Source organism: Clytia hemisphaerica, unplaced genomic scaffold, assembly GCF_902728285.1.
Source record: "Clytia hemisphaerica strain Z4C2 unplaced genomic scaffold, Clytia hemisphaerica genome assembly, whole genome shotgun sequence".
Classification (NCBI taxonomy): domain Eukaryota; kingdom Metazoa; phylum Cnidaria; class Hydrozoa; order Leptothecata; family Clytiidae; genus Clytia; species Clytia hemisphaerica.
Genome location: NW_027104020.1, coordinates 1,818,095 through 1,844,099, shown reverse-complemented (window position 1 = coordinate 1,844,099; position 26,005 = coordinate 1,818,095). Strand labels below are relative to the sequence as shown.

Genomic DNA, 26,005 nt, shown 5'->3' with positions numbered 1-26,005 from the left:
AAAACGTGTACAATCATTGTCGTAATATTTTAGAAAAAAGAGAAATTCCCGCAAATTTTCAAAACCACAAACGACTTGGAAGTGCTCTAAATTTGGTTGGAAGGGTAGAGTTTTAACGTTAGAATTAAGACTTAGGACCTTAGGATCTGAAGACCCAAAATTGAAATGGCCCAAATCGACTTTCTCGCCCGAACTCTAAATTCGAAAAACGAGAAAACAAGCTAAATTCTCAATAAATTTTGACCATGATTGTAGAACAGCCCATTTGAAAGCTATTGAAGCTTGAATAGGGTGTCAATTATCCTTTTGTTTTATCAGCATCAAATTTATAAGTGACAAAACCTTTGCTGGAGTTAATTAAAGAAGCTTTATATTTGACCATCAGATCATCATTTCATTAAAATAAGTGGTTTTATCAAAACGGACAATGGAATATTTAATTAGAATTGTATCTCTAAAACTGCCTTTCCCAGTTTTTGCCTTTTGAAAATATTTATCTATTTATATCAAAGGCATCTCATTCGGTACAATTAAAATATTTGGTGTAATAAAGCTTGCAGGTATCACACTTAAGGGCCTTAAGTAGCTTGTCAAAAGATGTATGTGAGTGGTTACACAACTTTAGTCACAAAAAGTAAACAGTTTGGCTGGGTTTTCCATGCTTTGCTTTGGTTTTTAAGCTTTTTTTGTCCTATTATTATTTATGATAACAGGCTCAGACTTTTTTATAATTTTTTAACTCGCACTTTTAATTTGCAACTCTCACTTTTAGATTTGCAACTCGCACATTTAATTTGCAACTTTCAATTTGCAACTCACGAATTTTGTGTGTTAAAATGCAACTCGTAACTCGCAACTCGCGATTTTATTTTGTTAAAATGCAACTCGTAACTCGTGAAAAGTAACTTACAAATCCTAACTCGTAACTCGTAACTCGCAACTCGCAACTCGCATATGAAAAATAGGTGTGTCAAAACTTAAAGGCGCGTCGAAATTCAGGCGCGTAAGGCGCGTAAGGCGCGTGGGCGCGTAAGGCGCGTGGGCGCGTGGGCGCGTAAGGCGCGTCATTTAACAGACTCGGGTATCTGGCACTCGATGTAGAACTAGAAGCTTTCTTGCAACGCAGAAGAAGATCATGTACTAAACAAAACTCGAACCCAGTCTCTTAGTTCGCTCTTTAATGATTCTGATACGTAGCTCTCCCAAAAATGTATCCCGTACATAAAATTGTATCACGTCTACTTAATCTATCTGAGGGTCCCAAAAAGGTCAACTTTTTTGCTCTGAGCGTCGATTTTTTATCGTTGGCTCGGGCATACCCGTCACCTCGCAAATATTTCCGCATGAAGTTGCTACATGAAAAATTTCTGTAAAAATTATGATTATAACATTATAATAATAGACATTATAATAAAGTCATTTGAGGGTCTATGTTCATTTTAGCCCCTTTAGACTATTTATTCGGGGGTCCAAGCAGTTCCAAAAATTATCATCTCTATCTTCTTAAGATGAATAGTCCCGCGCTGACGAAAAAAGTGGTAGAAAACATTTCGTGACACACATCTTAGAACTAACTTTTTTGGTGGAAACTCACGGAATTAGTATATGTAGATTCCAAAATCAAAAAAGTTCCACGATATTATCGTGCAAGTAAACGAGTAATGGCGATTTTTGCGTTCCGGCAAAATTCAAGGCCTGGAAGCATGATTTTTTTTTTTTTTTTTTGGGGGGGGGGTCTTCAAATTAAAAAGAGACCTATATCACATGATAGAGCTCGTCAAACTGAGCAAAAAAGTGTATTACACCAAAGTCCCAACTTCTCTAGATCAAAAGTTATGGGCCTTTTTGTGGTCAAAAAGGTGTTTAATTTTGCATAAATTAATGCAGATTGTGGGGAAATTCCCTGTTTTCCATCAGTTTTTTACCATATACTAATACTAATTCATTTCCAGGCCTTGCAATTTTGCCTGGAAACGCAAAAAATCGCCAATTACTCGTTACTTGCACGAAAATATCGTGGAAACTTTTTGATTTTGGAATCTAATACTAATTCGTGAGTTTCCACCAAAAAAAGTTAGTTCTAAGATGTGTGTCACGAAATGAAACATTTATCGACCTCAAGAGCGGGACTAAAAGGCAAGGGTTCGCTCTTTGAAGATAGATTTGTCTATCGTACAAGGCCTAAATTAGACAGTTTGCCTTTACGGAGCACTTGGGTTAAACAAGTCACGACCATACCATCACCACATCCTTCATTTTAACCACAAACCAGTTTTTGAACTGATTTTAAAAAACAGCTGATATTTAGATTAATTTTGACCTCTAAAAGACCTTGTAACCCTATATCATTACTAGTAAAAAGAAAGCAAACTTTAAATACCGGATGCACCACAAAAAGGGTTCTCTCTTTTAAGTTTATTTTCTCAAGATTTAATAAATTTATGAGAACAAATCCTTAATCACTGGAAAGAAGAAAGAAAAATTTAAATTTTGATGGGTTTTTTATTAAGTTTGGTTCGTTAGAACATAAGTTATGCTTAATTGAATAAAAAAGTTACTTTCAGAAAGTACTCGAAAACGATGAAAATAAACCTATCAAATTAAACCAGGGCTCGAAATAACGGTCGGACATCGGACATTGTCCGACCCAAATAGCTTCATGTCCGACCCAAAAATCATAATTTTCAAGCTAAAGCAACCCTGATCGGACATTTGTCCGACTCACTTTGAATCGTTATTTCGAGCCTTGTTAAGCAGAGGCATGGTGGCTTAATACATCAGTTTCTTTGTTTTAATCGTTAAAAATGATGATTGGCTGTCAAAGTAATCTTTTGTTATATAAAGGAAAGTTGATTATCAATAAAAGGAAGAAAATTTGTCAGAGAGTGCCCAGAAATCTGGTAAAATTTATGAAAATACATCAAATGTGGTTTTCTAGATAAATCCAGCCTTACATTGACTTTATCCAGTCCAGAGCCAAAAATAAGAGGAAATGCTAGGTAAAAACAAATTGAAACAATTTTGATAAAGAGCTTTACCCTTTCTCGGCTTTCTAGGCTCTCTTACTATTGCAAGGCTACTGCGATTACCAATTCTGAGATAAAAATTTAATTCATAATGTTTTCAAGCACTTTCTAGAAGTAACTTTTTTATTCGATTAAGCATAATTTTTGATCTAATGAACCAAATTTGATAAATGACCGATTAGAATTTAAGTTTATCTTTCTTCTTTTCAGTGATAATGGGCCAGTTCTCATGAAATTATCAGATCTTGAGAAAATTAACTTAAAAGAGAGAAACTTTTTAGTGACGCACCCGGTAGATAGACTCAAAGCAAGAGGTCATTCTCCAATAAAACATTTACTTTCCTTCAAGAATACAAGGATATTTTGAGCAGGGGCTTTTCAATTAACAATTCGAGGATATTTTCAGCAGGAATTTCAAGAACAGCAGGATGTTTCCAGCAAGAAATTTTCCTTCAAGAATACGTAGATATTTTTGACAAGAGATTTTCCTTCAAGAATACGTAGATATCTTTGACAAGAGATTTTCTTTTAAGAATACAAAGATATTTTCATCAAGCCATTTTCCTTCAAGAATACAAGGATATTTTCAGCAAGGGTTTTTCCTTTAAGAATTCAAGGATATTTTCAACAAGGGATTCTTTTTCAAGACATTTTTCCTTTAAGAATTCAAGGATATTTTCAACAAGGGATTTTTTCAAGGAACAAGGGATTAGAATACAGCTGTCAGCAAGGAATCTTCATGTAAGAATATGAGGTTTTGACAGCAAGGAATCTAATTACAAGAAGGCATTTTCCTTCAAGAATACGAGGATATTTTCAGCAAGGTATTTTCCTTTGAGAATAGGAGGATAATTTCAGCAAGGTATATTTTTTCAAGAATACCAAGATATTTTCAGCAAGGAATCTTGATTCAAGAATGCAAGGATATTTTCAGCAAGGCATTTTCCTTCAAGATTACAAAGATATTTTCATCAAGGCATTTTCCTACAAAAATACGAGGATATTTCCAGCAAGGCATTATCAAGGATATTTAAGATATTTTTAATATACAAGGCAAGGATATTTTAAGCAAGGTATCTTCTTTCAAGAATACCAGGGTATTTTCATTGAGGTATCTTTCTTTCAAGAACCCAATGATATTTCCCTTAGGATATTTTTAACAACTAATTCATTTTCAAGAATACAAGTATATTTTCAAAAAAATAGATTTTCCTTCAAGAATACGAGGATATTTTCAGCAAAGCATTATCCTTCGAGAATACGAAGATATTTTCAGCAAGGTATGTTCTTCAAGAATGGGAGGATAATTTCAGCAAGGTATATTTTTTCAAGAATAAAAGAATATTTTCAACAAGGAATCTTCTTTCCAAAATGCAAGGATATTTCCAGCAAGGTATTTTCCTTGAAGAATACAAAGATATTTTCATCAAGGCATTTTCCTTCAATGATACAAGGATATTTTCAACAAGGTATCCTCTTTCAAGAATGCAAGGATATTTTCAGCAAAGGAATTTCCTTGAAGAATACGAGGATATTTTCAACAAGGTATCCTCTTTCAAGAATACCAGGATATTTCTAGCAAGGAGTCTTCTTTCAAGAATGCAAGGATATTTTCAGCAAGGGAATTTCCTTCAAAAATACAAAGATATTTTCATCAAGGCATTTTCCTTCAATGATACAAGGATATTTTCAGCAAGGTATTTTCCTTCAAGAATAGGAGGATATTTTCAACAAGGTATCCTCTTTCAAGCAGTCAGTACCTTTAGCCAAATTAGGAACATTTTTCTTACTTTTACTAGTATTCCTAATTAGGAATATGAAGCAAATACCTAGATTTTCTCCAAAAATAGAAAAAATTGCACGTTAAAAAGTTTTTCATAAGATTCTTACCATTCCATTTAGGTGGGAAAGAAAGATTGAGCTCTTGACTTGCTCGGGGGAACGAGCTATAATCCCTAGAAAAAACTTCACTTCTCCCTGTATAAAATTGACATCTATTTATAAAACGCGGAAAACTCACTTTCTGTTTTTCTTAGTGATAATAAAAACGGCAGTTCGTTAAATTCCTAATTTGGAATTATTTTTTTGGGGGGTTAATAATTCCACCATCCGCGAATGAAATTTTTCAATTTTTTGCACAGTTATCACATTTGGTATACCGAATCTCTGGGTTATACTTGGAATTTGCGAATGTAGCTCGTTTTAGAGATATTAAACTTTTAAATATTTCTTCCTATAAGTAAGAAAAATGTTCTTAATTTGGCTAAAGGTACTGACTGTCAAGAATGCAAGGATATTTTCAGCAAGGAAATTTCCTTGAAGAATACAAAGATATTTTCATCAAGGCATTTTCCTTCAAGAATACAAGGATATTTAAGATATTTTTAATATACAAGGCAAGGATATTTTAAGCAAGGTATCTTCTTTCAAGAATACCAGGGTATTTTCATTCAAGAATACGAGGATATTTTCATTGAGGTATCTTCTTTCAAGAACTCAATGATATTTCCCTTAGGATATTTTTAACAACGAATTCATTTTCAAGAATACAAGGATATTCTCGACAAGGTATCTTCCTTCAAGAATACGAGGATGTTTTCAGCAAGGTATGTTCTTTTAAGAATACAAGGATATTTTCAGGAATACAAGGATATTTTCTTCAAGGGATTTTCTTTGAAGAATACAAGAATATTTTCAGCAAGGTGTGTTCTTTCAAAAATACAAGGATATTTTCAGCAAGGTGTGTTCTTTCAAAAATACAAGGATATTTTCAGGAATACAAGGATATTTTCTTCAAGGTATTTTCCTTCAAGAATTCCAGGTTATTTCCATTAAGGGATTGTCTTTCGAGTATATAATGATACTTTCAGTAGGGAATCTTCATTCAAGAGTGCAAGAACTTTTTCAGCAATTTTAAGCATTTTCCTTCAAGAATATGAAAATATTTTTAGGATGGGATTTTTCATTAAAGAATACATGATGTTCCTTCAAAAATACAAAGTCAGAAAGTGATTTTTCTTTGAAAATTTTAAACATGAAATTTGATGCATTTTGTGAGAGATTTTCCTTTAAAAATAAGAAGATATTAGTTTACAGCAAAAAGATTTTCTACAGAATAGAGAGCTAACTTCATTGTGTGTTTTCAAAAGTAATTAAGATATTTCAACAATAGATTTTCCTTCGAAGATGCAAGCTTTTTCCAACTGGAGATTTTCCTTCAAAAGAATGAACTTGTCTAGGACAATAACGTTTCCCTAAAAAATTTTCTGACAATAGACTTTTCTTGAACATGACAAATATTATCGACACGAGATTATTTTGACGAAAAGAGCAGAAAGAAATTCTACTTCAACAATACAAGCAAGATGTTATTTCCCTTCAAAAACTTTTTATGAAAGTTTTGTTTTGATTAAGATGACATTAAAAGAACTGAAAAAGTAAATATGAAAATACCTTCCGAGGTGATCTAGTACTTTGGAGGAGTTATTGCATTTCTCATTTGATGCTTTCTTGAAAACCTCTCCATCGGTTTCAGATGTAATGATTGATGTAAGATAAGAACCGTGGGCCTTCAGTTTACAATGACTTGTGCAATCCATTTTTTTTCACTTCATCCTTTCTTTTATTTACTTTATATACTTTGCTGAAAGAATTAAAAGAAAATCAATAAATCATATTAATCATTATCATTAAAAAACTTAGTAAGTCTGCGACCGCAGTTGGAGGCGACCTGAAGGCTCCTCTTTTGAAAAAAACTTAAGTAGATTATAATTCAGTGGTTTACTGGTTCAGATTGTCAAAGGCTAGACAAAATGATAATTGAGTGAAAAAATCCAAATTGCAAAAACATTTGAAATAAAGTGATATGTATATATTATTAGAATAAAGAAAAATAACTGGGAATGAATTTCATAATATGACAAAATAACAAAATACTTTTTATAAAATTGCAAGTTCTTTAACATTGATTAGAGTAACATAAAACAGTAGCAATATATTAATTTTGTGAATCAAGAATTTTGACTAGAGTTTAACAAAAGGATTTTCAGTCAACTTGAAAAACATAAATGTCATTGATGTTGAAGGTTAAGCTATTAAAAACAACATTCATAAGAACAAAATAACCCTTATCAAAGGTTATGTAAAGAACAAATTGGAACAGCCCCTTTCTTTGACATGACAAGAAGCTTCAACATTTTATAATTTCTAAATACTGACATTTACAATACTGAATGTTAAATTGCATACATATTTAAACTAAACTGTAAGATAATTAAGATGATATAAAATGTGTATAAAATTCATTTATATAAAATTCCAAAGATTTTTAGTATGCAAATTTTTATTTAAGAAAATTTAATTATATTTAATTATATACAAGCATTATAATAATCAGATTAATGATAGTTCTATATATTTTTAATACATTTGAAATAAAATAAACAGGTGAATTGTATTCATTGTAATCTTTATAAGCATAAGTAACACACATTAGGTCAAGCATCTCTATTTAATTCAATAAAAAACGTTTACGTTTTAATTTTTCTAATAATCCAACTGACGATTGCATCAATGTTGCATGAAACCAGCCGTATTGATAAAAAAGATTTTGTTTCTTTTAATGGAGTAATTCGCTCTGCATCAGTATCGATCACTCAAATTGCAAAGAATCAATTTATAAGAAGTTATCTTAAAATATATAAACTAAAAAGTTGAAAAGTTATCCTTAAAACCCAATCATGGCTATAAGTACCACAATATTGGAGTTGAATTTGCTCTTTTTTAAATTCATGAAAAGTGTCAATGTTAAACAAAAGAGTTTTTTTAACAATGGTCAGTTGATTGACAACAATTAGAATATCCTGCTAGCGCAATATATAAAAAGTTAACATCCAAATACTGTACTAACTAAATAATTTAACAGTGAAAAATCATTTTCCACTGACATCAATTCTTTTGATAACAATTTTTGCAACAGTCATGGCAGCCAATTTACATTCCTGCAAATCCAAAAGTAATTTGTATATTTTTTCCAGAGTCAAATCTGGCGCTTGCTTTTGAAGGTATTCCAACATACGTTCAGAAGGGTGCTTTTTCTCTATTAAGTTGAATGGAGTTGTCATTGATTGTTCTGACAGCCCAAATGGATCACAAAATATCAGCGGTTCGTTAGGACTGCCAGATGATTCTGCTCCAAGTCGAAAGGTTAGTTGACTTCTTTGATCAGTGTTCAGTTGATCTAATTTCTTCTTTTCAAATGATTCCAAATGCAGTGTAATATCTTTTCTACCCAACTTCGATATTTTAGTAATAAACTCTGAAGCAGTGATGTCTGGATACTTCTGCAAGATTTTTTTGAGCAACTCTTCACCTTTGTAAACAAAGGGTTTAAGGATAAATTCACTGTCATCATAAAGACCGAAACCTGCCTTTCTGATTCCTTCAAGTAAGCGTTTGCAAAGGATTTCTTCTTGTAATTGATCCCTTAGTTGATTTTTCTCAGTCTGCTTTAATTGGCTGATTGTCAGCTGGCAAGAAAAATAATCTGGTAAAAAGAAAATTGATCGGTTAATTCACTCTTATAACACTTTTTACCTCTTTTTAAGTCTGATGAATTTCAAGGTATTACTATGAGAAAAGGTTGAAGAATTTTATCCTGAGCTGTACTGGATTAATACAAAAAAATAAAAAGTTTTAGGTGAATCTAGATTGTGCAGGTGTAGCAACAGGTAGCAAAAGAAAATAAAAAGTAAATTGACAACAAATATGAAACAACTCATTATTAATTCCACTATAGCTCATTCTCATGGAGGCTCAGAAGATAGCTGCTATCTTTGTGAGTGCATCTTAAATGTTTTTCTCTTTTCACTTGATTCAAATGTGCTCTTTTAAAATGTCAGGTCTTACCTGCAATAACGAATGCCATCCAACAACTATCCTGATTTTGGAAAACAACATTATCATCATTATCCTGACAAAGTTTCTCTTTAGCTTTTGACCAAACATGATTAAAATGTTTTTTGTGTATTAGTTTCAAGAATTCTTCCATTTGCTTTGTGCTTCCATATTTCATAAGGAGATATATAAAGTTCTCTTTATAGCACCATGATATCGATTGTGCTTCTTCCGTTGCTAATAGAATACTTAATTGCTTAAGTATACAATCCAACTTAAAAGTATCCTTAGACTTGATGGCTTTAACGAATGGTGTCTCTGACTTTGAATCGCATTCTTGAAGCGCATATCCACAAGATGATTTACAGCTGATCAGGTGTTTAGCCTCACAATAGCTGAGGATATGTTTTAAGAACACTTCATCAACGTTTTCATTTTCAAGTGCATAAATCAAGGGTGATTTGTTCAAGCGGCATAGTTTTTCAAACGATTTGGATATGTCATTTTTACAGCATTTGTTGATGAAATCCTTGAAGTGTTGGCTGTCAAATGTGTCTTTACAGTAATGTATACAAAAATAATGAAGATAATTTAAGCAACTCTCGTCATTTGCACACAAGTCAATGTGTTCACTGCCTAGTTTTTTAAGAGAAAAATATTCCTTCTCTGAATAGCATAATGAACCGGTGTTTTCTGTTCGAGGTTACATCCATTACTGACATCATATTGATCAACAAAATAATCACAACCAAGGTTTTTCAAAATTTCAAAGAAACAACAAGTTAAATCTAGGTCTTCTGCAATGTAATGTAGAAGTACCTTCTCATCTTTGTCTTTAAGAGTGATATGTTTCCTCAGATCATCTTTAAATTCTTCCATGATAAATTTCAACACCTCATTCGAGTTTTTTACTTCCCATTGTGGGTAAGCTTGCATTGTGGCATGAAGAATAGTCTGTTTAGTTCTGAAAGAAATAAATTCCTCAAAATTGGGATGTTTCTCATCAAGCATTTTAGCTTTGAGCCGCTGGATGCTGTTCAAATCACCTTTTTTGATTGTGTCAAGCACTTCCTTGTCCCACTTCTCCAAATTCATCTCTAAAAGAAGAAGAGAGCGTTTTCTTGAATGTTGAAATGGCTTAGAAAAAAAAATTCTATTCAGATCATTTAACCAGAAATGGTTGATTTAAAAATGACTACTCTAGGATTGGTAAGAGATTCTTAAGTATAAAGAAGTATCTTCACACTTATGGCATTCAGCAACCAAGCATTCAGCAATCGTTGCCAAAAATGGTTACAAAAACTCATTACTGACTTCATTTTGAGTTTTCTTGAATGTTTGAATTTCAGACATATTATGTTTGTATTACTAATTTGAACAATTTTATAACATACCTTTCGTCCGGAGAAGATTAAGAACTTTGTTTGTTTGTCCTTTGTTTTTGGCATAAAAGAAAGGCAAATTCTTGTTATTATCACTAATATTGATAATACTCTGAGATTGAGCATTCCCATTTGAACTTTGATTTATTATCATTTCAACAACTTTTGCATTGCAGTAAGTTTTCCCACAGTAGTGATGCAATAAATTCTTCCCATTGTTATCTTGAAGCCAGAGGTCGAATTTATTTTCCTTTAAAAGATATTCCATAACTTCACTATTCTTGACTTGGAAAATTGCAGTTTGACCATTTATGTCTTTTGCATTGAAATCAATCTTTTGACTATGATTACCAACCAAACATTTGATGATTCCCAAATGTTTATTGTCACATTTTGCACATAAGAAGTGCAGCGGTGTCTTTTTAGAATCACAATGAACATTGTTTTGCAAATAATCCTCTTTCAAATCTTTGTTTGCTAAAATCTTTTCAATTAACTTTGCATAAATAGCATTATGTTTGTACTGAAAGTCCTGGTTACAGAAGTCAAGGAACAATTCTTTACAAATTCCAGTCATATCCAATAACAAAAGCTTCGTAGAATCTTCAAGGTAACGATTACTGATTGCAAGAATCAATGGAATGCAACCATCATTATCAGTTTCGTTCAAGATAGTAGATAGTCTAGCTTCGCTCTTTTCAAAAAGTGTTTTAAGCTTGTGCAAAAAAGCTTTCATGACGAAATCTTTTTTGCAATATCTAGCAAAGCAGTGAGACAATAAGGTTGATGAGCCATAAATAAAATCAACTAATGTCAACTGACTTATGATATCCTTTAATATTGTTGCATAATTATTTGAGAGAAGCAAATACTGCAACGCTGATTTCCCATTCTTATCTTTGATCAGAAATTCTGAGTCCATTGCTAAAAGTTTTATCAAAATGGTGCTATATGTAGGATTCTTCTTTTTAGACCTGGACATTTTTTCAGCACAGTATAGCAAAGGTGTCCTTTTGTTAGAGTCCTTTATTTGGCAATTGAAGCCCTTTTCTCAAGCCATTGAATCACATCTAAAACAAGAGTAGATTGGTTTTGTTCATCAGCAAGTTTGATAGCAAAGTGGTACCATGAATATCCTTGAAACTTCTCTTTGAAAATAACCTTTCTTAAGTCTGGATTATTGTCAATCAGGAACTCAAGTACTTTGAAGTTATTCCTTAGTTTGGTGTTATTTTCTTGTGAATTGTCAGACTTGGAGGGTTGTAATTTGAAGCAATTTTGGAAAGTATGGTAAAATTCTGAAATAAAAGAGGAAAATAAACAATAAATTTTGTAGGTGCACATTCTGGGTACTGATCCAGTACAGTTTTACAACTACCCACAATTCAAAGCAAAATTTTGTGAATGGTATTATTCCTAAAATCCAAAGACTCTAACCCACCCACCAGAGTACAAACTCTCTTCAGGTCAAAGCAACATAAATTTGTATAAAAAAAACTGTAGATTATTGCTAAATTACCTTCTCTGCATTCTTCTAAACCTGAATTATTGACTGCTTCTTTTACTTTGTCCAGACATCTGTTGGATAAAATCAAATAGTAGAGAGCTGATTTATTTCGATGATCTTTAAACCATATTGAAGAATTTCTTTCTAACATTCTTACGCAAATCTGACTGTATGAGTTAGAGAAATCTGATGATTTATTCTGGAAGTTGAATATTTTTTGTGAGCAATAAAGCAAGGAGGTTTGGCCCTCTGAATCTTCTAAGTTGCTGTTAAATTCATTTAGTGTCAACCAGTCAATCACTTTCATAGCTCCATTCTCTGATTCTCCAGCTAAATCGATAGCATGATGATACCAAGATTTTCCAAGGTAGTTCTCGCTTTTGTAATTAATACCAATTTCTTTGTTGATTAAGCAGATATAGTTAAGAAACTCTTCCAAAGTGTCTTGATCATTGTAGAAACAACTTTTGAAGAGATTGTACAGCTCTGAAACGGGATGTAGAAGGTTGAGTATAATCAATCTTTATAATAAGACTTTACAGTATCATTGAACTATTGGTGCTTTAGAATTGCTTATTTAATTTCATGAATAAATTAAATACAATTTAACTCACCATCTATTTTGATCAAATAATCCTATAAATAAAAGATAAATTCTAAAATTAATCTTTTATCAAAAGACAGAATTTTAATTATATTTCAGGCAAAAAGGAAAGAGATGTCATTGAACACTAAGTTATCCTGATCTAAAAAAATAATTGTATCATTAATGATGAACAGTGACTGGCATTTAAAATTGAATCAAAACTGACAAACCACTGTAAAACTATAAAAAGGACAATATTTACATAGCAATAGATACATTTGATGCAGGCACCAATCAGTTTCGGATCAGTTAATTGGTATTTTATAAAGGTTTAGTTATACTTTATCATAAAACACAGGCGTTTTTTTGGAGTAACTTCCCACCAAGGAATAGTACAAGGCTCTATATGCCATAATCTCGTCACAATGTTGATGCAGAATCAATAAAAGTGATCAAAGCACACAAATAAAGAGATATGTACCAAAAGCACCTTTGCTATTCGACATCTACTTTTAACAGTGTCTCTGAAGATATGGTATAACTTGGAATAAACCAATGTTAATATTATTTAAAACAAACTAGGGCCTAAGTCCAATTTTCAGAAAACCTTTTGAGTTTTAAAAAGACCTAAGTCTAATACATCATTACTTTGGAGCCTCACTCAACATAGAAATGTCATATTGATCCCATGCAAGCTTCAAAAACTTTGTAATAGGCATAAAAACCAAAAAAACATTACATCGACAGTAGAAAATAGATATGTAGCAAGTTATAAGCAACAAAGGTTTTTTAGCTTTTTCTAAAAATGTGAAAAATGGACTAAGGCCTTTTTAAAATTCACCTCTTTTAGACTTAGTTAGGCCTTTTTAAAATTAAAAGGCTTTGGACTTAGGCCTTTTTAAAATTAAATGGCTATGGACTTACGCCTTTTAAATTAAGGTTGCAATATACTTAAGATCTTTCTCAGGAAACAGTGTGGCTACTATTCTTTTTTTAAGTATAATTTCTCAAGGAAATTGTGTCTGCGTATTTCCAAAGGAAAGTGTCTCCATATTTTGAAAAGAAAATGTCTCCATATTTTTAAATGTCTCCGTATTTTTTAAGGAAAATGTCTCCGTATTTTTCAAGGAAAATGTCTGCATATTACCAAGGAAGATAGCTGTCTGCATATTTTTCAAAGAAAATGTCTGCATATTTTTCAAAGAATACGGCTGCTTGTTTTGAAAGGAAAATGTCTCCAGAGTTTTCAAGGAAAATGTCTTCGTATTTTTCAAGGAAAATGTCACCGTATTTTTCAAGGAAAATGTCTCCGTATTTTTCAAGGAAAATGTCTCCGTATTTTTCAAGGAAAATGTCTGCATATTACCCAAGGAAGATATCTGTCTGCATATTTTTTTAAAGAATACGTCTGCGATTTTTGAAAGGAAAATGTCTCCATAGTTTTCAAGGAAAATGTATCCGTATTTTTCAAGGAAAATGTCTGCGTGTTTTGAAAGGAAAATGTCTCTGTATTTTGAAAGGAAAATGTCCGGTATTTTGTAAGAAAATGTCTCTGTATTTTGCGATGAAAATGTCTCGATATTTTGCAAGGAAAATGTCTGCATATTTTTCAAGGAAAATGTCTACATATTTTCCAAGGAAATGTCTCTGTATTTTTAAAGAAAATGTCTCTGCATTTTATTTACAAAGGAAAATGTCTGGATATTTCACAAGAAAAGTGTCAGCCTATTTTCCATATATTAAATGTCATCACAAGCCATTTGAAGTACAAATGAAATAGAACTTTCTTGTTCTCATATTTCTAGACTGTTCAGGAACATCTTGCTTGAAATGATCCAAAGGTTAAAGGGGAACTCAACAAATTTTGGATTTTTTTGTTTCTATCCTGAAATGGTTTGTTTCAACGATGAGTTTCAAAATTTCAAGGTTGCAACTCTCCTTTCACTCTAAAAATTTGTTTAATGAGCTTTTGAAAAGAGGCTCCCTTCTATTAAAATGAAATTATTATGGTGATTCTGCTGGTGGAGTTGATGGTTCTGGTGAATCTGCTGATGGATTTGATGGATCTGGTGATTCTGCTGGTGGAGTTGATGGTTCTGGTGAATATACTGATGGATTCTACTTTCCAGGAAAATTTTTTGGGCCATTCATAACAAAGTGAGAAAAATAGTGTAGCAGTTTGTCCATAAGTAAATTTTCATATTTCCTTTCATATAACTCTTTGAAAATTCTTTGCATCTTTGGATTCAAAATTTGTGATTGTTAACCTATAAAGGCTTTGAAAATGCCTGACAGTCCACAGAAAATTGAATTAGGAAGAGTAGATTACTGAAAAGACGAAAAAAATTGTTTGAATTATAGAAAGTTTCGAATAACAGAGGTTTGAATTATAGAAATTTCACCAGCTGATTCACCAAAACCATCAAATCCTTCAGCAGATTCACCAGAACCATCAATTCCAACAGCAGATTCACCAAAACCATCAAATCCACCAGTATGTTCACCAGAACCATCAACTCCACCAGTACATTCACCAAAACCTATAACTTCCCAGTGTTTTTTTCTGGGGTCACAACTTGGGGCAGCTTTTTGGGATCACATCTTGGGGCAAGTGGGGTCACATCTTGAGGCTAGTGGGGTCACATTTTGGGGCAGCTTTTTGGGTTACATTTTGGAGCAAACGGGTCACATCTTAGGGGAGGTTTCACATCTTAGGGGAGGTTTCACATCTTGGGGCTGTAAACACTGTTCGTTTTGCACCATGGTGAAGTGCATGTTATAACTCACGCGGCAACTAACTAGCCTTCTGTTGGAAGATCATTTGGGGTGTTTTGCCTTTACCACCCTCAAAGCAGATGGCGCCTCTGTCTTTCCGCAACTCTGTCCACCATTTTAGATGGCCTTAACAATAGATCCAAAAGGGCGCCCTCATATGTCCAACGCAATCGAATCTCAATCGAATGGCCGATTCTTGGGTAATATTTGATTGTGTTCGATTGGTTTGATTGATTGTAATTAGGCAAAAACTTTTTTATTTGTTGGTTTACGGGCCCGCCGATGTTATTTTTGCTTAAATCAAATAAAAATAAAATAGAGATTTCAAAAACCTTTATTTATTTTTTCTCCTCCGACATGCAAAAAAGAGGAAAGAAATAAAAAAACTTTACTTTAAACAGAAAAGAAGACTTTTCTTTAAACAGAAAAGAAGAGAATGAGAGAGAGGGTTTAGATATCGTAATGATATAACACAGCTGTGAAGATACTTCTGATCCTTCCCCCAATGCCAGGGAACTTCCCCATTATTTTAATGGAATTTCCCCAATGGATTTTCTTCCCATTTCCTTTTTTTTTCATTTCTTTCTTTTTTTATAATCTCTTTTATTTAAAATCCTTTCTCTGATTTTACTGTTGAAATTTGAGAGTAGGTATAAAAAGATGAAAGATGAAAGATGAAAGGCTAATTAAATTGTTTAACTGAAAACCATTGTTAAAATGAAAGTAGAGAACAAATAATAAACCATTTCTGCTATTCTTTTTTAAAAGTCTCTTTCTCTTTCCTATAAAATTGCTATTGTAACGATTGTTCTTTGTACTGTTTTGAACAGATCAGATTTTTTTTTCAAGAGAAATTTTTTTCTGCACGTGTGAGAGTTGTTGCAGAGAAACTTGTATATTTTTGAGCTCTGACTGCTCACTTGGCAGCTTGAGATAGCATGGCAAACTCATGGTTCAATCTGAAATTTGTTGTAAAAGGAAAGACTAAGATTGATGAATTTTTTGAGTGTCAAAATGAAGAGGAAACAGTTGGAGAATATGTTGCTCACATAATAGAGACAAAATGTGAATTGGAAGGTATGCTAATTCAAAGAATTTCTGCAGATGGGACTGTATGTGACAGCAAAATGCCTATGACCGTCTTGATCAGAAGAAAGCTCTGGAATATTGAAATACACATGAGTAAAGACATAGGAGAAGAGACAAAGCAACCTGAGGATGGACTATCACTCTTGATGAAATTGGCAAGAAAAGAAGACCATCTACCTAAACCAAAGTATTCATATTTTATCGATAGACTTTATTAATCACTATACTTCTTTTGTCTTCATTTAGATTTATATTTTACAGTCTTATATACATTTATATTTTAGTTTATTTTTAGTCATATTTTATCGATAGACTTTATTAATCACTTTACTTCTTTTGTCTTCATTTAAAATCGATAGGAAATTTCATAAAATTTTATTTTTTTATTTCCTCCGATTTTAGATTCTAAAAAAGAAAATAAAAAAAAATCAAAAGGTCAATTTTATTTTTATTTTTTTTCCATCCTCCTCTCCAAAATTTTACCTCAAGAAGCCCGTAAACCAGAAAATAAAAAAGTAGTTGCCTTACCTTCGATTAATCTTCGAATATGTTTGATTACGATTATGTTCGATAAGTTTGATTGCGATTAGATTAAATTTGATCACTCCTTTAAAACTTTTTTAGTGTGGACGGCCTAGTGCGTAAGTACAGTACGAGTTGAATAAATCGAATACAATGGGCCACTCCAGAAAATTTTTGTTACCCCCCGTCGGACGACGTGCATTTTTAAATTTTTTCTAGCCTTGGAAATAATTTTTCTTTTCCAGTGGTGTGGTCGGAAATTTCGATAAAAATCCATGAGCTTTTGCAAAATGCATCGGAAATTCCACTCTTTTTTGTCTTTTTTAATTCAATTGCCTTGGAAATTCATACACTTTCTTGGAAATTTTGAATTTTGGTGAAAACTTTTGCCCTCGGAAATCCTGTGTTGCCCGCCCCCTGTTACAGACAAATTCTGAAATAGCCCAATGGACTTTTTCGCCTTTCCATCTGCCATCTTGAATTGTATGCAAAAATAGAGGAACGAAAAAGCCGTGGTTGGATTTAGTTGGAAAATATGCAAAACATATGCAAGTTTACACAAAGATTAACAAGCAACAGGCTGAATGGACCTACCTGATGATGAAAGCTAGATAATAGGGCAATAAGGAGAAAAATGAAAACAATCAGTCAGATGATATAGCGTTTTGCGAAAATGCATAACACATTAAATTTTATCATTGATTGTTGATGGGGGAAGAGGGAAGGGGAGTAGGGAAAATAGAAATAGAAAGTTCCGGTTCATCTTTCATCAGTGCTCAAAATTTCATAAAAAAATATTAAGTACAGCTCGAGAAATTCAAGAAATACTGCCTTTCCGGCGAAAATAGGTTGTTCCGGCGATTTTTGCATAGTTCCGGCTTTAAAAATCAATTTTTTTGAAAATTGAAACATGCTTGATGGTGGGCATTGCTATTAATAATGTTTTTGAATGAAAAAACAAGCAATTATAAGAAAAAAATTCAATGAAAATCCAGAAAAACGGCGATTTCCGGCATATTTCCGGCATTTTCGGCCGAAAAAAAATGTTTTTCGAAAATCGGGCTCCGTCACATTTTAGGCATTGCCATTTTGCATCATTGTGCAAAAAATCAGAAAAAAATAATGAGTTAACATTGAGAAAAGCTATATTTTCTTATTTGGTTAAAGGGAATTTCCCCAAAATACGAAAATCCGTTTTTTAAGGCGAATAAGAATTTTCCGGGAAAACCACTTCAGCCATTCTTTAGAGAATCTTGCCCTCCATCTTTGTACAAAAAATCAGAAAAAAGTAATGACAGGATTTTGCACAAAGTCCAAAAAACCCTATTTTTAGGTAGTTTTTGGCCCAAATTTGCCCAAACATATTTTTTTTTTGAAAATCGGGCTCCGTCACATTTTAGGCATTGCCATTTTGCATCATTGTGTAAAAAATCAGAAAAAACTAATGAGTTAACATTGAGAAAAGCTATATTTTCTTATTTGGTTAAAGGGAATTTCCCCAAAATACGAAAATCCGTTTTTTAAGGCGAATAAGAATTTTCCGGGAAAAACCACTTCAGCCATTCTTTAGAGAATCTTGCCCTCCATCTTTGTACAAAAAATTAGAAAAAAGTAATGACAGGATTTTGCACAAAGTCCAAAAAACCCTATTTTTAGGTAGTTTTTGGCCCAAATTTGCCCAAATAAATTTTTTCTCAAAAATCGGGCTCCGTCACATTTTGGGCATTGCCATTTTGCATCATTGTGCCAAAAATCAAAAAAAACTAATGAGCCAATCCTGAGAAAAGCTGGTAACAGACGGACGGACGTCCTACCCACCGGGGTAGGTCCAAAAAGACAAAAAGGCATCTCATAAAGAAATATTATAATCATTAGAACAATAAAAGATGGAATTTCTTAATCCAAAAAGAAATATTTACAGAACAGCAAAAGCCTTTTAGAAATTTGTTCTTAAAGACATTGCATATTCTGTTTTCATGCCATTAAAGAATTCCACTAAGACGGAGTACACACATCAAACTTTCAAAACACGCAAACTGAAAGCAGTAATTATCACTACTAGGTCTTAAAACATCAATTGTGGACACGGTTGATGTTTTTTATCCACAGTCAATCATTTTTATGGACAGTCAATATCCAAACATCGACTGTCAATACTTTTCATCAACTGTCAATATCCAGATATCAACAGTCAATATCAAGTCATCAGCAGTCAATATCCAAACATCGACTGTCAATATCCAAACATCCAGGGGGGGGGTATCGAGTCAGTGTACTGGCCCATAGCTGGTGGGGTGGTGTATTTTTTAGGTTAAATTGAGTTAGTACAGTGTACTAAAAGGGTGGTCCTCTGAAAAAAATACAATGAAAAAGTTAGTACAGTGTACTAAAAGGGTGGTCCTCTGAGAAAAATACAATGAAAAAGTTAGTACAGTGTACTAAAAGGGTGGTCCTCTGAGAAAAATACAATGAAAAAGTTAGTATACTGTACTAGAAAGGTTGGTGTTCTGAATTGATACACACTGAGAAGTTAGTACATTGTACTAATTTCATGGTAAAAACACACAAACCCAGTGAATTCCCATGTATATTTGCCCTAATTTGCCAGGTCCAAGCTGGTCCGAGACCTTCAAGTCAAGGCTGGTTAAGCTATACAAATTGGTACAGTGATTTTCTCCCAATGTTTCCTGTTTACTTGATTGGATTTGTTTCAGATTCGCAGCATGCGCAAGTGGAGACCGGCCTTAAGTTCAATCTTGTTTACGTTTTTTTTAAGGCCCTATCTACATTATGGCAACAACAAGAATTTGTGTAAACGTTCGAATCGAAGCTTTCAAGTTTTATTTAAAAAAATCCGCTCTATTGTTTTATGTTTTTAGTAACCTTGTTGGATTGATGTTAATTGAAAAAAATCTGTATATAAGTGAAATCACCGGGGGGAGGGGGTGAAAACGACCGTACGTTCGGCCAAAAATCAGGTCTCTAAAATTGGTCCCTTACAGTGCAGGAAAAATTTGGCTGAAAAGCGACCCTTATAGTGTAATTTTTTGAATTTTACCTCAAAATTTGATATTTTTATAAAATTTTACAGGGAAACACCTTTTTATATATTTTGTATAATATTACATTTGATAAAAGATTTTCCGTTTCAGTTTGTGTACAATGTTATTAAGTCTTTTATTTTTATTTTTCAAAAAAGAAAAACTGCTACAGCTTGCCCAGACAATCAGAAATCAAGTCACAAGAAGGGAAATAACTCAAAGCTGGTTTTGAGTGTTTTGACGTGCTAATTTCAGCTAATTTCACTATTTTTTGATTGACTTTGCTTTGTCTGTTTCATTGTTTCAGTGTTTGTACTATATAAGGATTCAAGTATTTTAATATTCAAATCTTTCCTTTTTTATTTTGGTGCTTTTCTTAGCAAAATGCTTCAAAACCTTTGTATATGCTGACAATTAAACTTATCTGGCCAAGAAGAAATTAGAACAGTGCACTATAAGGGGTGGTTTCTAAACTTACCTGATCGAAAAAACAGCTAGTACAGCAGAGTACAGTGTACTCAAAGGGTGGTAATAAAAATCTAGTTAAAGAAAAACCTCAGTACAGTGTACTAAAAGGGTGGTATCAAAGCTCCGGCTGTGGAAGAAAGTTAGTACAGTGTACTAAAAGGGTGGTGTCAAAGCCCCGACCGTGAAAAAAAGTTAGTACAGTGTACTGAAAGGGTGGTGTCAAAGCCCCGACCATGAAAAAAAGTTAGTACAGTGTACTGAAAGGGTGGTGTCAAAACCCCGGCCGCGAAAAAAAGTTAGTACAGTGTACTAAAAAGGGTGGTGGTCTAATTTTTTGGAAAAAAATCCAAAAATCAAGTTAGTACCCTATGGTCCAGTACACTGACTTGGTACCCCCCCCTGAAACATTGACTGTCAATACTTTGTCATCAACTGTTGAGATTATTTAATTGACTGCTGATGTCTGGATATTGACTGTTTTTTTGCTCAGTTTGAAGAGCTCTATCAGTGTAGCTGGAACCTCGATATTCCAGGATTAGAAAAAGCTATACCTGTTATCTTTTTTCTTTAAAGAATCAACAAGCCATCAACATCGATAAATTCCACGCATTTCCTCAGAAACTTTTAAAATCATCTGCCATTATGACTTTCTTGAAGCCGTTCCGAAATGAACCAATCGGGTTATGTATCGGAATTCCTATGGGAGTTCTTTTCCGAAATTTGTAAAATAGCTAAGTCGGCAAAAAAACTTTTCCCGGGGGTTTGAGGAAAAACGGAACTGCTGTCATTTGTTTTTTATTTAACCAGATATTTAAATTTGGGCTCAAAAATACTTAAATAAATAAGTTAATAATATTCAATATACTATTTGTATCTCTTAGAAAATTTAAACACTTACAAAACAACATCGTTTATCATTTGGAATAGCCCCGTATTTGGATCATTCTATTGTGGGCGCAAAAAAGGGCGGAAACTAAGTAGCACCCTCAGTGCAAGATTGCCGCCTCATCTTTATTCGCCCGCGCGAGAATGCGAGCTAATCCTTTTTTTCTCGTGCGTTTGAGGGGAAAAGGAAAGTGATCGATATTCTTTGAAGGAAAAACGTCAGAAACAAACCCTAAGACCAAAAGATGTATTTTGTAGTTGAGAATCGATCTGGTGAAGATGAAAATTTTTTTGCTTTGCAATTTTTTCGGGACGCTGAAAAACTCTAATTTCGATCTTCCTTTAAGGTAAAGAGGTTGCGAGATTTGGGTTAGCGAGGCAAAAATCGCTAAAAAGCTGGTAAAATCGTAATCCTCAAAAATCGAAGTTCCAGCCTCACTGTCTATCACGTGGTATAGGTCTTTTTTGATTTTGAAGACCCCCCCCCAAAAAAAAATCATGAATTTTCAGGGCTTACAATTTTGCCTAAAATCGCAAAAAATCACAAATACGACCCTCGACATGGCCCGAGAATTCTCGGGCCTCTTTGGGCCATGTTCGGGCCGAGAGACCCTATCAATTCTTTTGGCCCGAACACGACCCGAGTCATTCGGGCCATGTTCGGGCCATGTTAAATGTTAAATTGATTCAGCATGTCCAGTCAAACAAAATACGGTTAGTGTAAAACGCAGGTCACAGGTCACAGGTCACAGGTCGCAGGTCACAGGTCAACAAAGTGCAGACCGGGAAAAAAATAAGATCATGACATATACATAAAACATAACATCAATACATAGCGCATTAAATTACAAAAAAGTAATACATGCTATTTAGACATTATAAAATGACAATTGAATAGAATAACAACCTATTTTGACATAGTGACACTTACTTACAAAAATAATAACAAAATCATAAAATATGATGCCTAGCAAGACAAAAGCACGAAAAATATTTATTATACAAAATGTGATGTGGATGGTGTGAATGGATATAAAATGGCACCAAACAGAAGCTTGCAAGGACCCTAAGAGAGTGGTTTTAGAAGGATGGAACTAATTAATTATTCAGTTGTTATTTTAATGTCTTAATGACAATTTTTGACAAAAATATTAACAGAATCATAATATATGATGCAAGAACAGACAAAAAAACGAAAAATATTTATAATACAGAATGTGATGTAGATAGTGTGAATGGATATAAAACGGCACCAACCAGAAGCTTGTGAGGTCCCTAAGAGAGTGGTTTTAGAAGGATGAAACTAATTAATTATTCAATTGTCATTTTAATGACTTAATGACAATTTTTGACAAAAATATTGACAGAATTACAAAATATCATGTCTTACAAGAGAAAAACACCAAAAATATTCAGCATGCCGAATGTGATGATAACAATATGGCTGGATATAAAATTACACCAATCAGAAGCTCGTGAGTTCTCTGAGAAGGTAGTTTTAGAGCGATTTGTTTTATTATATGTAACCATCATATAACATTACAAACATTACAATATGTAATATACCTGTTATACGTATAATATGGTTTCAAATATTTTCTGGTCTGCGTTATACACGGCGCAAACCGCGAAGGATCGATAAAAGCACATGGTTAAATTTTGATGTTTGAAATGGTTTTATATGGATGAAATTGCTTGAGAATTATGTTTTTGATAATTCTTTGTGTTTTCCAAACATTTTCCTCTGCAATGACATTGATTAGAGTTAACCTGTCATCACTGACCTGTGACCTGTGACCTGCGACCTGTGACCTGTGACCTGCGTTTTACACTAACCGAACAAAATAGTACAAAATAAGATTTGTCTGTTTTGTTTATATTGCTCAAAAAAACTTTACGAGCTTCCAGTGGACACGCTTCAGTTTAAAACCAGGACCAGTTTACTAGCAAATATTTCCACCCTAAGTATATTTATAACTATGTTTTCATACCAAATAAGACATTTAATATTTATATGAATTTACAACATTCATATATCTAATATAATTAAGAGAAACCAAGTTTTTCTCAAAGAAAATGTTAAAAAAGATCAGTCCTGAAATTACAGGTTGGCAAACGATATCATACTCCAGGATGCATATCGCACTGCTGTTATGGTGTCGATTCCAGCCAAGCCATATTTTATCATTCTACAGAAATCCCCGCTTGAAAAATCAAAACATTGATACGTGGTCGAGTTTACTAAACTTTGCCGAATTAAAACGCGCGAAAATATCATATGACATATGACCACGGCTTCCGTTTAGACCGATCATGATTCTGATCACGTGATATAGCTTGATGTTTTGACTTTTTTAAACCAATGAAATCATTTGTTTATACCGCACTAAAGGCCTTTCTAGATTACCGCGCAAATAAAACCGGGGGTCAACATGAACTTTAAAGCCTGCTGCGGGAAAGGGAAATGGTTTTGAAGAACCAAATATATACAGAAAGGTTTTAATATTATTCAGATATTAGGAAAACAAGTGACATTTACGTGGTTGATCTTTATAAAGTTTGATCTGACGGTTTGTTGTAAAGAATGTTGACCCCCGTGTTGGTTTTATAACCTTTATTTTTGGATTTGTGAGAAGACAAATGTTATTGTAAAAAAAAGTCATTTGGAAGTGTAATCATACCCTTTCTAGCGAACTGGACCAACATTTTTTAAGTCAGAATTCATTGCCAGTAATGCCGCAGCGTGGTTTGAAACCTTGTTGTAGGTCTGGTGGAAAATTGATTTATTTCTGAATGTAAACATTAATGCAGCTAGAATATTTTCCTTATTTTGACAAACAAAAGGTTCAAGGTTTGTTTACTTTTTATTTTACTGCATTTCTCTGTCTTATTCTGCTGTAGTAGGCAATTGAAAACTCCTAATTTTTTGTTTTTGTCAGTGCTCGCTCGGCAGCCATTTTGAATTTTTTTTTTTTGACGTCTGTACTCGGCAATTTCGTGACCTCTACAGAATCGACGATTTTGCCTGAGGGGAACAGCAGTGATCGTCTCTTATTTTCTCCCTATTTTCTACTTTCCTATCTTCTATCCTGATTTTCTGTCTTTCTCAAGTGTTACTAACTGTTTTCTAAGTATTTTTCTGAAATTTGCCCGTACCGGTGAAACAGGTCAACGACCCCGGCTCGAACCACCAAATGCAAGCAACCTTGGTTTACAAACCCAACGCCTAACCGCTTACGCCAACGAGACACGGCAGAACATCGTTATTCACAAATACTTATAGCGTGTAATTTACAGACCTTTAATTAAGAAAGCTCCCAACCCTACCGGTGCCCCTACAAGGATCCCTACGGGATCCTAAGTTAAGTCACAGGGTACGAATGCCCCTAAGAAGGCCTTCGGCCTTATATTGTGACTCTCGAGCTCCAACCCTAACCCTAACTGATAATAACCGAACCCCCGTCTAGGTCCGCGGATTGAAAAATTTCACTTGCATCCTGGAGTATGATATCGTCTGCCAACCACAGCACGCCTGTTTAAATCATGTTTTCAAAAATTGGCCTGAGTGTGGCCCGTGCGTGGCCCGCTTGTGGCCCAAGCATGGCCTGAGAATTCTTGGGCCAGCTCGGGCCATACCTACTTGGGCTTTACGCGAATTCCAATAAAAGTTTTGGCCCGAGAATTCTCGGGCAATGTTGAAGGTCGTTCACAAATTACTGCGCAAAAACTGCGGGTTTTCAAGCTTGGTAACATTTAAAATTTGAATTCCGAATCAGCACCCTCAAATTGACCAAAATCAATTCTAAAATCTCGGTCACGGACATTTTGAAAAAAAGTGGAACGTTTTGGTGGCACTCCTTGTCCTAATTGATTTGGCGTTCGATTCATTCGATTGACACCGTCTGGTTATACCCAATATCACGTCACAGTATATGAATTTAATAAATCACGACATAGCTAGCTAACCATAAAGTTTCTTACCAAATCAGCATCCTCTGTTGGTGATTTGCTGAGTGATTTGAACATTATGGTGTCCTCCTTTATTGTATCATGATACCATAAGACTGTAAGAAAATTGAGTATGTTGTGACGAGTGTGGTGTGGAAAAAGTGGAAAGTGCTGCGAAAAATTGCGGACGCGCAAAGAAAGCTGAAGGCTTCTTCATAAAAGCGAAAGACATATATCTATTTTTCGGATCCGGCATGCGGGGTGGGAGTAGTTTCAGGACCTGCAGGCGATCTGGTAGGGTTGGGTATTTGTGTGGTTTGGATGTGGGTTACGTAGGAATCGGGTTATTATCAGTTAGGGTTAAGGTTGGAGCTCGAAAAAAGCACTCTCTTGTGATTTTCTCTTAATATAGTCTGGTCTGTAGTTTGAACAATATAAATAGCCGTCAGAAAAACTTTCGTGCTAGCTTTAGTCCGTGGCACAGTGGATAAGTCATTGGGTTTCCAAAGATGAAACTTTGCATTTGAAGGGTTAGAATCCCAACGGTGGCGATCTTTCGGTAAGTCACTCAGTCAGTTAGAAAACATAGAAAATAACTAACATAGAACCAGGAAGTCAGAAAAACTACGAACAAGAGACTGGAATGTACGAAATAAGTTCAGATATGTCTTTCCTCTTTGTGAAGAAACCACGACACTTAAACTTTCGGTTTCGAACCATTACGTCATCTTTAGCGTTATCGGTTCGGGGGGGGGTAGACTAGATTCTACTTTTGGCTGAACTTTGCTTTTTGATAATTTTGGATGACGCTGAGTCCAGTGAAGCAGACTAGGAGCGTTTGGCGAGGTCGCCATTTTGAAAACGAATGTTTAAAATCCAAA

At 33.8% G+C, this 26,005-nt stretch overlaps 5 protein-coding genes across 5 annotated transcripts in view; 1 reads left to right on the top strand and 4 right to left on the bottom strand.

Moving 5' to 3' along the window:
• The window catches only part of LOC136811482 (inhibitor of Bruton tyrosine kinase-like), a 60,534-nt gene extending 53,863 nt beyond the window's left edge, over nucleotides 1-6,671 (bottom strand). The window contains exon 1 of the mRNA XM_067068098.1: nucleotides 6,480-6,671. Coding sequence (XP_066924199.1) covers nucleotides 6,480-6,625 — 146 coding nt within the window. The 5' untranslated portion in view covers nucleotides 6,626-6,671. The remainder of the gene's footprint in view (nucleotides 1-6,479) is intronic.
• LOC136811513 (L-seryl-tRNA(Sec) kinase-like) overlaps nucleotides 1-26,005 on the top strand; it is a 402,790-nt gene that overhangs the window by 20,344 nt on the left and 356,441 nt on the right. The gene's annotated exons all lie outside the window — the stretch shown is intronic.
• On the bottom strand, nucleotides 6,916-9,815 carry LOC136811478 (uncharacterized). The gene is made up of 2 exons (XM_067068094.1): nucleotides 8,934-9,815; nucleotides 6,916-8,571 (listed from the first exon to the last, which is right to left on the bottom strand). Exons 1-2 carry the CDS (start codon nucleotides 9,097-9,099, stop codon nucleotides 7,958-7,960), a joined length of 780 nt encoding a protein of 259 aa, XP_066924195.1. The 5' UTR covers nucleotides 9,100-9,815; the 3' UTR covers nucleotides 6,916-7,957.
• On the bottom strand, nucleotides 9,387-11,225 carry LOC136811560 (uncharacterized). The gene is made up of 3 exons (XM_067068183.1): nucleotides 10,316-11,225; nucleotides 9,741-10,018; nucleotides 9,387-9,476 (listed from the first exon to the last, which is right to left on the bottom strand). Exons 1-3 carry the CDS (start codon nucleotides 11,223-11,225, stop codon nucleotides 9,387-9,389), a joined length of 1,278 nt encoding a protein of 425 aa, XP_066924284.1.
• LOC136811477 (uncharacterized) lies at nucleotides 11,109-25,233 on the bottom strand. Its single transcript, XM_067068093.1, has 4 exons — nucleotides 25,158-25,233; nucleotides 12,425-12,446; nucleotides 11,823-12,296; nucleotides 11,109-11,601 (listed from the first exon to the last, which is right to left on the bottom strand). The coding sequence occupies exons 1-4, from the start codon at nucleotides 25,200-25,202 to the stop codon at nucleotides 11,330-11,332; spliced, it is 813 nt and encodes a 270-aa protein (XP_066924194.1). The 5' UTR covers nucleotides 25,203-25,233; the 3' UTR covers nucleotides 11,109-11,329.